Genomic DNA, 13,182 nt, shown 5'->3' with positions numbered 1-13,182 from the left:
AATAATATATAGACAAATAGCATTGGTGAAATGCAGGCAAGATGTGATGTTAGCCGCAATAGGCTGATCAAGTGACTTTCTATAGAACTTTTAGTTATCAACTATGGGCCGTATTCAATTTGAGGCGTTAAGTCCGGATTCGCGGTAATTTACCGCCGATGACGTCATTATCGCCTGTTTTAGTTTTCCTCCGTATTCAATTTGAAAGACTTACCGCCTAGGCGTTAAGTCAATGCAATGTAATAGGCGGTAGAGTATCGCCTATGAATGGCCGGTGTTAAAAAGTGCAGAATTGGGGTTTTGGGGTGCAACATTTCGGGAACCCCCATGCAGCCTTCAGACAGTCCCCCAAAGGTAATCTGTGTCAAAAAAAAAAAAATTAAGGGCACCACAAAAATTTACTTTGAAAAAGGGGGTGAAAAATAAAAAGTTGGGGTACAAACTCAAAAAATAGCGAACTTGACTCTGGGGGGGTCCCCAAGTATGCCCCAAGTGTTTTTTTGATTGCAGGTGTTTGCGGCCGGTGGGTTTTTCATGATTTTTTAAGTCACTTTAGCAACTTTCAAATATGCTGAACCCCATTTTCAAGTACCCCAAATTTGATGGCCATAGTTGTTTTGCCCTAAAAAAACCTTCTAAATGCTCTTCTGCATCACCTTATTCAAAGCCGCATTTATGCGCCTGCCTCGGCTATTATAAACCCTGACTTCCTTCAGTAGTTAAAAATGGGGTACCCATAGTGATCCCCCAAGTCTACACATCTTTAGGGGGGTCCCTAGAATTTTTCCCGAAAATTCCCGTTTGGGTTTTAACCTTTAAAAAAAAGTAGTAAAAAATTACAGTCAGCGCGGCCGCTGATTGGCTCTCGGGACTGCCAGCTCCGTGCTTGTCCCGTCGGCTGGCATTCGCGAGCTATCTGTATGTGTGACAACACACATACAGATAGTGAGTCCGTCTGGTCGGCATTGGTTTTTTTCTTTTGCCAAGTTCCTGGGGATGCTGCAGAGACCAGCGCAAGGATATAGGTGATTATGTTTTTTTTATCTTGCTGGCTGGTATAGGTAAGTATGTGTGAGTGGGTAGGGGTATGAAATAAAGTTATACTTGTCACGGTGTGTGTGTTTTGTCTTTCTTTAACTATTTATTTTACAGTGGGGGTACAGGTGCCACATGTCTGCTGGCACTTGTAGTTCCACAAGTGCCAAAGGGCAGGCATGCTGGCACCTGTAAAGTACAATGGTATTACATTATTTGGCCCCCCCATTACCCCTATACTCACCGCTACAGGGGTATGGGGATGAGCCCCAGGCTTCAGCGTAAGCCTGTGGTGCTCGGGAGAGGGGGGACCCTTTTTTGGGGGGTCCCCGACTCCCCCGAGATCACCGGCTTGCGCTGACCGACTTGGGGTGTAATGCTTTGGACCTGCAGCCCCGGTGATTGGGTCTCCAGGCTGTGGCATTACACCACGGTCGGTTGGGTCTGGTGCTGGTCTTAAATATAGGGGGTACCCCACGTCTTTTTTGCCCCCTATATTTAAAACCAGCACTAGTCCCTGCAGCCTGGTGTTGGTTTCTAAAATACGGTGGAACCCTACACATTTTGTTCCCTGTATTTTTAGAAACCACCACTGGATGGCAAGCCTGGGGCTAATTTGGCTTTTGGGGGGGACCTTATGTCATTTTTTTTGTAATTTTTTACTACTTTTTTTTACAGGTTAAAAAAAAACGGGAATTTTCGTGAAATATTCTAGTAACCCCCCTAAAGATGTGTAGACATGGGGGATCACTATGGGTACCCCCATTTTTATCTCCTGAAGGAAGTTGGGGTTTCTAATAGCCGCGGCAGGGAAAAAGACCTGGCAAAGCTATTTAAAAACCCGACTTTCTTTTGCAGGCAAAAACAGGGGTACCCATAGTGATCCCTCATGTCTGGACATCTTTAGCGGGTCCCAGGCATATTTCCCGAAAATTCCCATTTTTTTTTTTCGTTATTTGGGGTCAAGGGTCATTTTTAAAAAACAGGGATAATTTTTTAATTATAGCAAGTGAAATAAAGTTTAGATTTGGGGTTTAGGGGTGCAGGCTTATAAAAATTAGCCTGTACTTTTGGGAATGCCCCCTTAAAACGAAATGTTGCAAAAAATATGTAAAAAAATTAATACTGGTGGGGTCCCCAAGTATGTGGCAGGTGTTTTTTTTATTGCGCAGAGTAGCGGCAGGTGTATTTTTGCAGAATTTATAAAATTACCTTTAGGGACTTAAAAATATGCTAGTACCCATTTTCATGTACCCCAAATTTGATGGGACCACTTTTAAAAACGAAAAAAAAAGCTAAATGCTCTTCTGCGTCACTTCTTCAATGTCAGGAAAAAAACACCAGCCGCGGCTATTTAAAAACCCCGACTTTCTTCTGCAGGCAAAAACGGGGGTACCCATAGTGATCCCCAAGGTCTGGACATCTTTAGGGGGGTCCTACAATTATTTCCCAAAAATTCCTGTTTGTTTTCGCCGACCAAAGAATCGCCGGTTGCCGTTTTTGCCTACTTTCAAATTGAATACGGGGATACGCGGGCACGCGCGCGATACTTTAACGCCTACAAAACAGACGAAGCCATCGGAAAGTCCGAGCCGCGTTAACTTAACGCAGCTCGGCTCAAATTGAATACGGGCCTATAACTGTTAAAAGTCTAGTTACTAAGCAGTGTTAGGAGACAGAGTGAAAAGTGATAGGAAAGTGATAAGGTGCCAGCCAATCAGCTCCCAACTGTCATCTCACAGGCTGTGTTTGAAAAATGACAGTTGGGAGCTGATTGGCTGGCACCTTATCACTTTCTTATCACTTTTCACTCTGTCTTCTAACACTGCTTAGTAACTAGACCCCTTAGTATGCTTACCGACTGTGTAGTGTAAGCTTCTTTTAACCTAAATGATAGATAGATAGAAATAATGAAGTGCAGGATTTGATTTATAACCTTAATATGTTGTTCATGTCACTTGCTATATAACTGTGTTATCAGCTGTATCTGTTAATATGTCTAGTGACCTTGTAATGTAAGCTTATGTTAACCTAATAGATGGATATACTATAATATAAATATAGTGTTCACTCTAGCTGCGGCGCCGGAGCTAGAGAGGCCACGTTCGTGCGCGCGCGCGTCTGAGAAGGGGGCATGGTAATCGAAAAGGGGGCGTGTCTATAAGTCGCGTCCCCTTTTCGTCACTCTTGGGGGCTTGCCCGGCACTTCCGGACACGTCGGGCAGCCCCCAAGCCCTGCAGACAGGGAGAATAGATGCTGGGTGCATGCGCCCGGCGTCTATTCTCCGGCGGTGACCGGGTCACCGCACATTTCTTCACCCGCGGGACACTGCGACCCACGGGTGAAGACAGTTCCCGCAGGCTGTTAGGGCAGGGCGCTTTTTGCCCTCCTTCTGGAGGGCAGGGCGCTTTTTGACTTCCAGAAAGAGGGCAGGGCGCCACACCCCGCTAAAACAGCCTAGCGGGAACGCTATAAATAGATAACAATGGCAAAAAGCATGCAAGAGGTGATTTTCTACCTCAGTATACTTACCATGTGACTTTTTGCATCATAAACAGCCTTTGTGATGTCACTTAGCTTTGGTAAAAGGTCACCATTTGTAGAGAACTGTCAGTTATCAACTATATCTGCTGATATGACATCTCACAATGTAAGGTCTGCTTACTTTAACCTAAATTTTATATATGAAAAAGATAGATAGATAGATAAAAAAATATATATATATAGCATTGGTGAAATGCAAATAGGATGTGATTTGAACCTCAATAGGCTAATCATGTGACTTGCTATGGAACTATTAGTTATCAACTATAACTGTTAATCTGCCAACTGACTGTATCGTAAGATTATTTTAACCTTAATGATAGATAGATAGATAGATAGATAGATATGGTGAAATGCAGGAAGGATGTGATTTATAACCTAACAGGCTGATCATGTGACTTAAATAGAACTGTTAGTTATCAACTACAACTGTTAATATGTCTAATGACCTTATAATGTAATCGTACTGTAACCTAAATGATAGATTATAAATAGATATGGTAAAATGCATGGAGAATGTGATTTTATACTTTAGTATACTGACCATGTTACATCATAAACAGCCTTTGTGATGTCTCTCAGCTTTGGTAGGAAGGTAATTATTTTCAGGGCTGGATTAAGGGCCACATGGGCCTGGGGCTGAAATGCTATAGGGCCTATACTGAGAAGGGGAGAAGCTGTAACATCTCTCAGCATTGAATTCCCCCTGCAGCATCCACCAAAAGCTTCCAAACAGGCCCCTGAGATTAACACTCATTCAGGTGATACAGAGTGTGTCACTCTCTCCCTCTTTCACACAAAGGACATTACATATATGTACTTTATCCTGTATATGCCATTTTATATGTATACATATATAAATCTACATAACAGACAAATTCACTTTTTATAGGGGGTTTTCGGCTTGCCAGGGCAGAAAGGAGATCCAGGGCCTCCCGGAACAAAGGGAGAGAAGGTATGGAATTTGTAAATTGCTTTACACTTTGCTTGTTTTTGTCCTTTTGCACTATTTTGAACAAAATAAAAAGCATTTATTTATAACACTGTTTGCCGTTAGTAAATATGCTTCACTATATGCTAGAAATTATAGACTGACACCTCTGGTATATGTGTGCAATACTGTACATACTTAAAATAAGAGGTAGTGTACCTCATAATCAAAATCAATGTTGTAAACATACAGACCTTAATTGCAAATAGCCTGGATTTAACATATTAACACAATTACAGTCCAAATAACAGCATGTAAAATAAACACTACAATAATCTAAAATTGTGATGAGATGAAGGTCCAGCTAGCATCATTCCTTTTATTCCTTGTGTCTCCCACTGTAGGGAATATAGAATAGATATGTACTTTTATAGCCCTTCTCCTGTTCCTCAGATTCCCCATGTTATACTAATATAGTCATACACTGGGATTTAAGAGACTCGAGATTACAGTAGCAATTTTTTTAAAGGCAAAACCAACTGCTTTTACCTTTAAAAAAATAGCTACTATAAATCTTGAGCTATATTGCTGAAATCTGGCCGCTGCCCCCTGCTTGCAGGTTATGAAATTTGAGCCTCAGAGAAAGGTAAATTCCCCAATCAAGATGAGATCCCAAAAAGATACTACAGGTATATTATATGGGAAATGCTTTTATTACATGTTGTGAAGTTAAAGGCAAATCTGAATAGCATCTTCAATCTGCAATTTGCTACAATGACATTTAGTCCAGTTTGTCTTATCTATTATAAACTAATATCAACAGTTGGGTTGGGTACGGGATTCCGGTGCTCGGGAACCCTGCGGTCAGAATCCCGACGCTGATATCCCAACAGGGTTAGGATACCGACACCTGTCGGTAAGTATCCTAATCCTACCACAATAGCTAATTGTGCCTCCACCCACACTAAACTTAACCTCCGCCTCTAGTATCTAACCCTAACCCTCCACCTCTAGTGCCTAACCAGTGCCTAACCTTAACCCTTCACCCTAGTACCTAACCCTAACCCTCCCCCTCTAGTGCCTAACCAGTGCCTAACCCTTACCCTTCACCCTTGTACCTAACCCTAACCCTCCCCCTAAATCCACTACTTACTGTCGGGATGCCGGCGCCGGGATACTGACTAGTGTCTGGATTCCGGCGCCGGCAATCAGAGCGCTGGCATCCCAACCGCCGGGATTTAAACTACATCCCCAACAGTCATTTCTGTGAAACGCTATTTTTCGGGGTTAATAAATTGTTAGTCTCTAATTATTTTCTGCCTACTGTATGATTTATTGAGGTTTGTAGGATTTAGCTATTCTAGGCTCTACTACTTAGATGTGGTAGTCTATGTGCTCTATCAGGATACTATAAGGAGTATGAGCGCTGCACCCTATGGGTGTGGTATGAAAAGTCGACACTTAGAATGCCGACAGGTTCTGAATGATGACAAGGACATTAGGTTGACAAGGAAAATTCACAAATGTCATTATGGTTGAAATGTTGACATGTTCAGAATGTTGACATTTAAAATGTCGGTACCAGAATGTTTACAAACAGAGGCCCTCATTCAGAGCCGTACGCTCTGAGCAGAGCGCACGCTCTGAATGAGGGCCGGCCTCCATGAAAATGGAGCGTCCTCCTGGACGCTCGTATAGCTGTGGGTCACCACCCACAGGCTATACGAGCGTGCAGTTTGATGGCCGCGATGGTCGTGACTGCGAGCCGGAGCCTGCGGTTGAGGTTTTCAACCGCAAGCTCCGGAGTGATTTTGGCTCTATCAGAGCCAAAATCACTCCCACTGACATCACTAGTGATGTCAGTGGGCCGGCTTCTGACGGGAGGCGTTCCCGTGGGAACGCCCCCGTCAGGGAGGCACGCCCCCGGCACGCCTACCAAAGGGGGCGTGCTGTCAATCAACATCGACAGCACGCCCCCTTTGATCAGACACAACGAGCGAAGGACTTTCCTTCGCTCGTCGCGTCTGGCGCATGCGCACGACGGAGCTCCCTCAGTCGGGCGCATGCTCAGTCCAGAACATCGACCCACTTGCGAGCGGACAGCCGCTCGCGAGTGGGTCTGAATCAGGCCCAGTGTTTTCCATATGTTAGGTTAACTCTAACCCTAAACCCAACACTAACAGCTAACGGTAAGCCTAACCTTAAACCTATACCCTGCAGCCAGAATCTCTGCAGCAGTGCCGCCTGGAGCGTCCTAAAAAAGACCAATTTTTTAAACAATCTGCAAAGATTTTCAAACGATTTTCAAACGATGGACCGATATCGATATTGTTATCGCTCAATCGCTCATTTTAATCATCTAGTGGATAGGCACCTTTAGACTGCATCAGACATGCACACCCCTGCCCTTACAGCCCCCCGGAGCATCCTGAGGATGCTCTGGGAATTGCTGTAAATGTTTTACAGAGGCTCAGTTACGAGGCTCAGACTAGTATTAATATCACTAATACTGGCACTGGGCTCCGTTACTCTGCCTTTGTAAACAATCCCATAGGAGCACTGCATGCACCACGTGACGTCATGATGTCACGCGGACATGCCCTGCACTTCCAGAGTCCCAATGTGTTTGCACTCTGCAGTACATTGGAGAGCCCGCAACCCAGCTCCAGCCATCCCCAGCACAGCATCTGTGGGATGGCTAGTTCCACGTGGGTCCTAGCCAGTGAGCGGCGGCTACATGTAAAGCGGACGCTGATTGGCTCGCAGTCCATGAGAAATTACAGCTGACTTCGGTCATCTGTCATTTTGCCCTGGTTCAGGTAAGTCGTTTTATTTTTTTTAACAAGACCCTGGATGCTGTGGAGACCAGCACCAGGATCTAGGCAAGTATAGACTCCTTTTTTCAGCTCCTGCCGTGGATTATACTTGGAGAAGGGGAAAGAAACATCTGGAAGCAGGTAAGTATGTGTGAGTGGGTAGGTGTATGGAATAAAGTTTTACTAGGCAAGGTGTGTGTGTGGTGTCTTTATTTTACTATTTATGTTACAGTGGGGGTACGGGTGCCGGCCGCCTGCTGACACCTATAGTCCCACTGTAAAATACAATAGTTTACTTATATTTATCACTTTATTACCCCCAGCCCAGGGGTGCGGGAAAGAGCCCCGGGCTACAGATCAAGCCTGGAGTTTTTTTGGGGGGGCCCTTCTTGCGGGGAGTCACCACTTCCCCTGAGATCCCCGGCTTGGCCTGAGTGGCTTGGGCTGATAATACTTTGGCCACGGAGCACCGGTAATAGGGTCTCCGGGCTGTGGCATTACAGCCTGGCCGTTTTGGGTCCAGTGCTGGTTTTAGTTATAGGGGGACCCCTAAGCATTTTTTTCCCCCTATAATTAAAACCAGGACTGGCCCTGCAGCCTGGTGCTGGTACCTAAATTACGGTGGAACCCTACTCGTTTTGTTCCCCGTAATTTTAGGTACCAGGACAGGCTGACAAGTCTCGGGCACGTAAAAAAAAAAATTAACCCTTTTTTTTTTCTATTTACAGGCAGAAACATACATGGATCACAGTGATCTGTGTATGTTTCTGCCAAACTCGCAGATCACAGGCTGGTGAATTTATTTCCCGATTTTGTACAGGAGAGTTGTCCCATCTCATGAGAGTTTAGAAAATCTTTGCTTGGTAAATTCCCAAATCCTATTTTCACTAGTGAAAAGGTTCTCGAGTATAGCCGATGGTGAATTGAAGAGAGTTTGCTAACTCTCCAGTATTTTCCCGTAGCAAAGGAAATCTCTCTCCCGAGTTTAACATTAGTAAATTTGAAAGTGGAAAAAATGCCCAAACTCTCCAGAAATTGCAAACCCAAACTCGATTCTTAGTAAATTTAACCCTAAGAGTGCTGTTCTCTGATTTAACTTCTTACTCAATATGGGTAACTGCTGGATGAGCACTGATATATATTTTCATAGCCTATCCAGATACTGCCCAATTATTAGTTGGACACAAATAAAAAATTGAATAGCCTGACATATACTTCTCACTTGCTGGCTGAACACAAATATCATTCTTAATAGCTTGCCGGATGCTGCCCACTGGCTGGTTTTACAGATATTACTTTTTATAGATACTGCCCACTTGCTGGTTGGACAGAGATTGTCTGAGACTGAGCAGCATGCTGAGACACTGGCCTTTCTACATTTTACATGGGGAAGGATCTTTAATGGGAAGAATTTATTTTGCTATAGTTCTGGGCTTGACGCTACCTGACACTGTGACATGCCCAAAAAGTCACACTGCGCTTATGTTTGTGAATCGGTGTAACATCAGCTCAGTGCGACTGTTACACAGAGACACATCAGCACAGCATGACATTTTGGCCATGTCACTTAGCCAGGTGGCATGTAAATGGAGCTAGGCAGAGCAACAGAGAAATTCACCCTGAAGAGAACACTGCTAAATGTTATATGAAAATAATGTTAGATGGATACAGTAGGTAGATAACAGTTGTGAAATGCAGGTAGGTTGTGATTTATCACATCATTTGGGTGACCATGTGACTAGTTAACATAATGTGATATCACTCAGCTATGGTATAAAAGTAAATGCCTAATATAGAGCTGTCCTTTATAAGCTTTATCTGCTGATATGACATCTCACAGTGTAAGGCAAGTTGTTCTAACTAAAATGTTGTATGAAAATAATAGATAGGTATCAGTGGTTAAATGCAGTCAGGTTGAGATTTATAACAACAGTAAGCTGGTCATGTGACTAACATTATAAACATATACTTGCCAACTCTCCCTCATTGTCAGGGAGACTCCCTGAAATAGTAGCAAACTCCCTGTCTCCCTGAAGAGTCCAGCAATCTCCCTGATTGTGCCTTACCTCCATTATGAAGCTGTTATATAAAAAAATCAGAGATATATACTTTCAAATGGGATCATTAGTATAATTTACCTGCATTGGTTATAAGTCACAATGATCCCTATGGCTACATGCATTTTCATCAACAAGTAGATGTTACTAAATGCTTTGGGGCTCATTTATGTTTGGATATAAGTAAATTTTATGACACGCCTCTCAGATGTAGCAGTAAACGCTCACTTTACCGCGGGGCTCATAGGTGCTGCTTTCATAATCTACCTGAAATGCTTTTTCAAAAGTAGGCAAGTATGTATAAACAGCCTTTGTGTTGTAAAGTTTGTTTAGAAAAGTCACTGCTTTGTATATAAAAGTCACTTATCAGCTGTATCTGCTGACAAGACATATTACAGTGTAAGTTAATCTTGTTATCACCTGAATGTTATAAGAGAATAATATAACCTGAATGTTATATGAGAATAATAGATGGATAGATAAATGAAAAGAAAAAGTTGTTAATGGGAGCTAGGTATGCCCTAGATTTTGGTTTCTGTGTGGTGGACAGAAGCTTATTAGCAACATTGATTATCAGGTCACTTGTGAGGCTGTTCTAAGTTATGTCAGTTCCTAGTCTCACTCTCTCATTACTTGGGAAACAGATAGCAGGCCTGTTGAGAGACATTGTGATTACTGGCTTTAAGTACTGTGCTAATACTGTTGTTTTGTGAGAAGGGCATTAGGTCTTTCCACTCTGAGAGAGGGGATAATTTTGTTTAATTAGAGATAGACATGCTAGGCTTTTCTTTTGTTTTATGTATCTTTATGTTGCAAATAAAACTAGCTATGGATACTTGTACCAAGGCCCTGGACTGATGTACTGCTAATTGGCTGCTGTGTGAAAATGCTCCCATCCACGCCAGGAGACAGCATCCTTACCCTGATCTTGCCACAATAGATAGATAGATAGATAGATAGGTTTTTGTTTTTACCACCTCAGTAGGCTGATCTTGTGAGTGACTAACATCATAGACTGTCATTGTGATGTCACTCATAGTGCCAGATTTAAGGTCACATGGACCAGGGACTCATATAATCAAGTGCATATAAAAATAAACACAAGACTATCAAATATTACGATCTATTAAGTCTTTATTATAAAAGAATAACAGACAAATAGGCATCAGCCAAAGGTTTTATAGTATATTTCAATGCACATATTCAATTTTTGTACACTTCCTATATTTTAATATTTCACTGTGTTAATATAATCTACGTATCATTTTAAGGTATATCAATAAAGATTCACCAATTTTTATTATTATTAAGGTCTTTAGTGAACCTATGTAAATAATCTTATTCTCGTGTTGGTGCGTATAAAAATAGAATTGCATAATTTCTGAGGAAATACTTATGATTTATGTTCAACCATTTGGCCTGCTGGGTGTGTGATCATCATGATGCTGTCATGGTTTTTGGCTTAATTCTATGTGGGAGACTGGGGCTGTAGTTCCAATTTTTTATCTGCCCTGGTCACACCACTTTAGTTTACAAGTCATTGCTTGGTATTAAACTGTTAGTTATCAGCTGTATCTGCAGATACAAGTTTTCACAACCTAAATAAAATGAAAATAATGATAGATAAATATATTCAGTTTTAATTATTTCCTTAGTAGGCTTATCATGTATCAGGGTAACATCATAAACAGCCATTGTGATGTCACTCAGCTTTGGTATAAAAGTTTCTTCTTGTACAGAACTGTGTGTATGTGCCTGTGGGGTGTAAATATATAAAAAATTAAAACCTAATATTTCTACTAACAATGAAACTAGCTGTCTGATATGCTTCCTTTATGTAACATTGCATCCATACTGTAAACAGTCTTTTGATATGTTTTAAATATTAAAGGACATCAGTCCTCTCCTACCATGGCTGAAAGATTTAAACATACAGACACATGTAGCACTGTTTTATTGTTCTCCTAATTTGAAGCTACTGTATACATAAGCTTCCTTAACAGCTGCAATCTATTTTCTTATACAGTAAAAGTGCCAATTGTTTCCTCTTTTATCTGTGTATGTATTGTATATATTTATAACCCAGCAAATAATAAGTTAGGAGTGTTACTTTTCCTTCATTCACTCTCCTTATCACCACCATAATTCCCATCTGTGTTTTCTCTTCTATAGAATTGTAATAAAAAAAAGGTTTGTGTTTCATCTTACTTTCCTTTGTCCCTTGTGACTAATCCTACAATTCCCATACAGTCCACAATTTGGGGGTCTTGTTTATTTTCCTTCTTGTACATTCTACTTCTGTTGGGAAGTCTGCAAAGAACCTCAGAGGCAACCTTTTTTATAGGCTTACATTTTCGTCAGCAAGCAAAACAAATATGTTGTTTTTAAATAGAAGCTATATATGATAGAAGTATAAAAGTTCAATTATAAAACTCGCCAACGATAGCTTTCACAGTGTTATATTCTGACAATGTATCATTCTTCTTGTTATAAATAAGGAATACGTTTTTCCTACATACTCCCTAAATGATCTGACAGCTGGTCTATGCTGCTTAGTGACTTTGGGCCTGATTCAGACCCACTCGCAAGCGGCTGTCCGCTCGCAAGTGGGTCGATGTTGTGCACTGCGCATGTGCACGACGGCGGGAGCTCCGTCGTGCGCATGCGCCAGACGCGACGAGCGAAGGACTTTCCTTCGCTCGTTGTGTCTGATCAAAGGGGGCGTGCTGTCGATGTTGATTGACAGCACGCCCCCTTTGGTGGGCGTGCCGGGGGCGTGCCTCCCTGACGGGGGCGTTCCCAAGGGAACGCCTACCGTCAGAAGCCGGCCCACTGACATCACTAGTGATGTCAGTGGGAGTGATTTTGGCTCTGATAGACCCAAAATCACTCCGGGCCTTGCGGTTGAGAAACTCAACCACAGGCTCCGGCTCGCAGTGGCGATGGTCGCGATGGTCTTGACATCAAACTGCACGCTCGTATAGGCTGTGGGTGGTGACCCACAGCTATACGAGCGTCCAGGGGGAGGCTCCATAATTATGGAGGGCGGCCCTCATTCACAGCGTGCGCTCTGCTCAGAGCGTACGGCTCTGAATGAGGGCCTTTGTTTTTAGGGTCAATGATTCTAATTCTAACAGTCTGCAGAACATAGCAGAGCATTTTTATATCTCCCTGAGTTAACTCCTTCAGCTCCCAATCTACTTAGGTGTAGATTTATCAAAGGTTGGAGAGAGATAAAGTACCAACCAATCAGCTCCTATCACTGAACTCTTAACCTCATATGTCACAGTCAGACACCTAGCACATGAGCAATTTGCTCCTGTATGGGAAGCCTTGTAATTCTAACTATAGTTGTAATTGTTAGTTTAAACCATTGCACAAAAGCAGATCTATGTAGTGAGCAGCCGCACACTACATACAGTCACACACTACATAGGCCTGCTTAGCTGCACTGGTTTAAACTATGTAGTGTGTGACTGCATGTAGTGTGTGGCTGCTCACTACATAGAACTGCTTTTGTGCAATGGTTTAAACTAGGGATGAGCGGGCAGTGGCGTAACCAGGTCAGGGGGAGCGGGGCATGTGCCCTGGGTGCCGTAGCAGGCCCAGCAGAGAGTTGAGATGCCGGCCAGGACACCGTACCACCACCCCCGCACCTCCATTGCTCCCAGACTAAAAATAGAACAAACAGGCAAATGTGTCTGTTGGTGCTGCTGGGGGACTGTAGGGGGACTTGCAGCAGAAACGCACAGCCCCTGCCAGACAGTCTCCCCATTTTCTACTACTGATAGCTGCAGG

At 42.8% G+C, this 13,182-nt stretch overlaps 1 protein-coding gene across 1 annotated transcript in view; it reads left to right on the top strand.

Annotated features, from left to right (window-relative positions):
• The window catches only part of LOC148535362 (uncharacterized), a 242,115-nt gene that overhangs the window by 125,079 nt on the left and 103,854 nt on the right, over window positions 1-13,182 (top strand). Inside the window, exon 16 of the mRNA XM_088462674.1 lies at window positions 4,473-4,535. Within this exon, the coding sequence (XP_088318800.1) occupies window positions 4,473-4,535 (63 nt within the window). The remainder of the gene's footprint in view (window positions 1-4,472; window positions 4,536-13,182) is intronic.

The sequence above is a fragment of the Taudactylus pleione genome, unplaced genomic scaffold (assembly GCF_031769625.1).
Source record: "Taudactylus pleione unplaced genomic scaffold, aTauple2 ptg000053l, whole genome shotgun sequence".
Lineage (NCBI taxonomy): Eukaryota > Metazoa > Chordata > Amphibia > Anura > Myobatrachidae > Taudactylus > Taudactylus pleione.
Note: the sequence above shows the minus strand (reverse complement) of the source record. Positions and strands in the feature narration are given on the sequence as shown.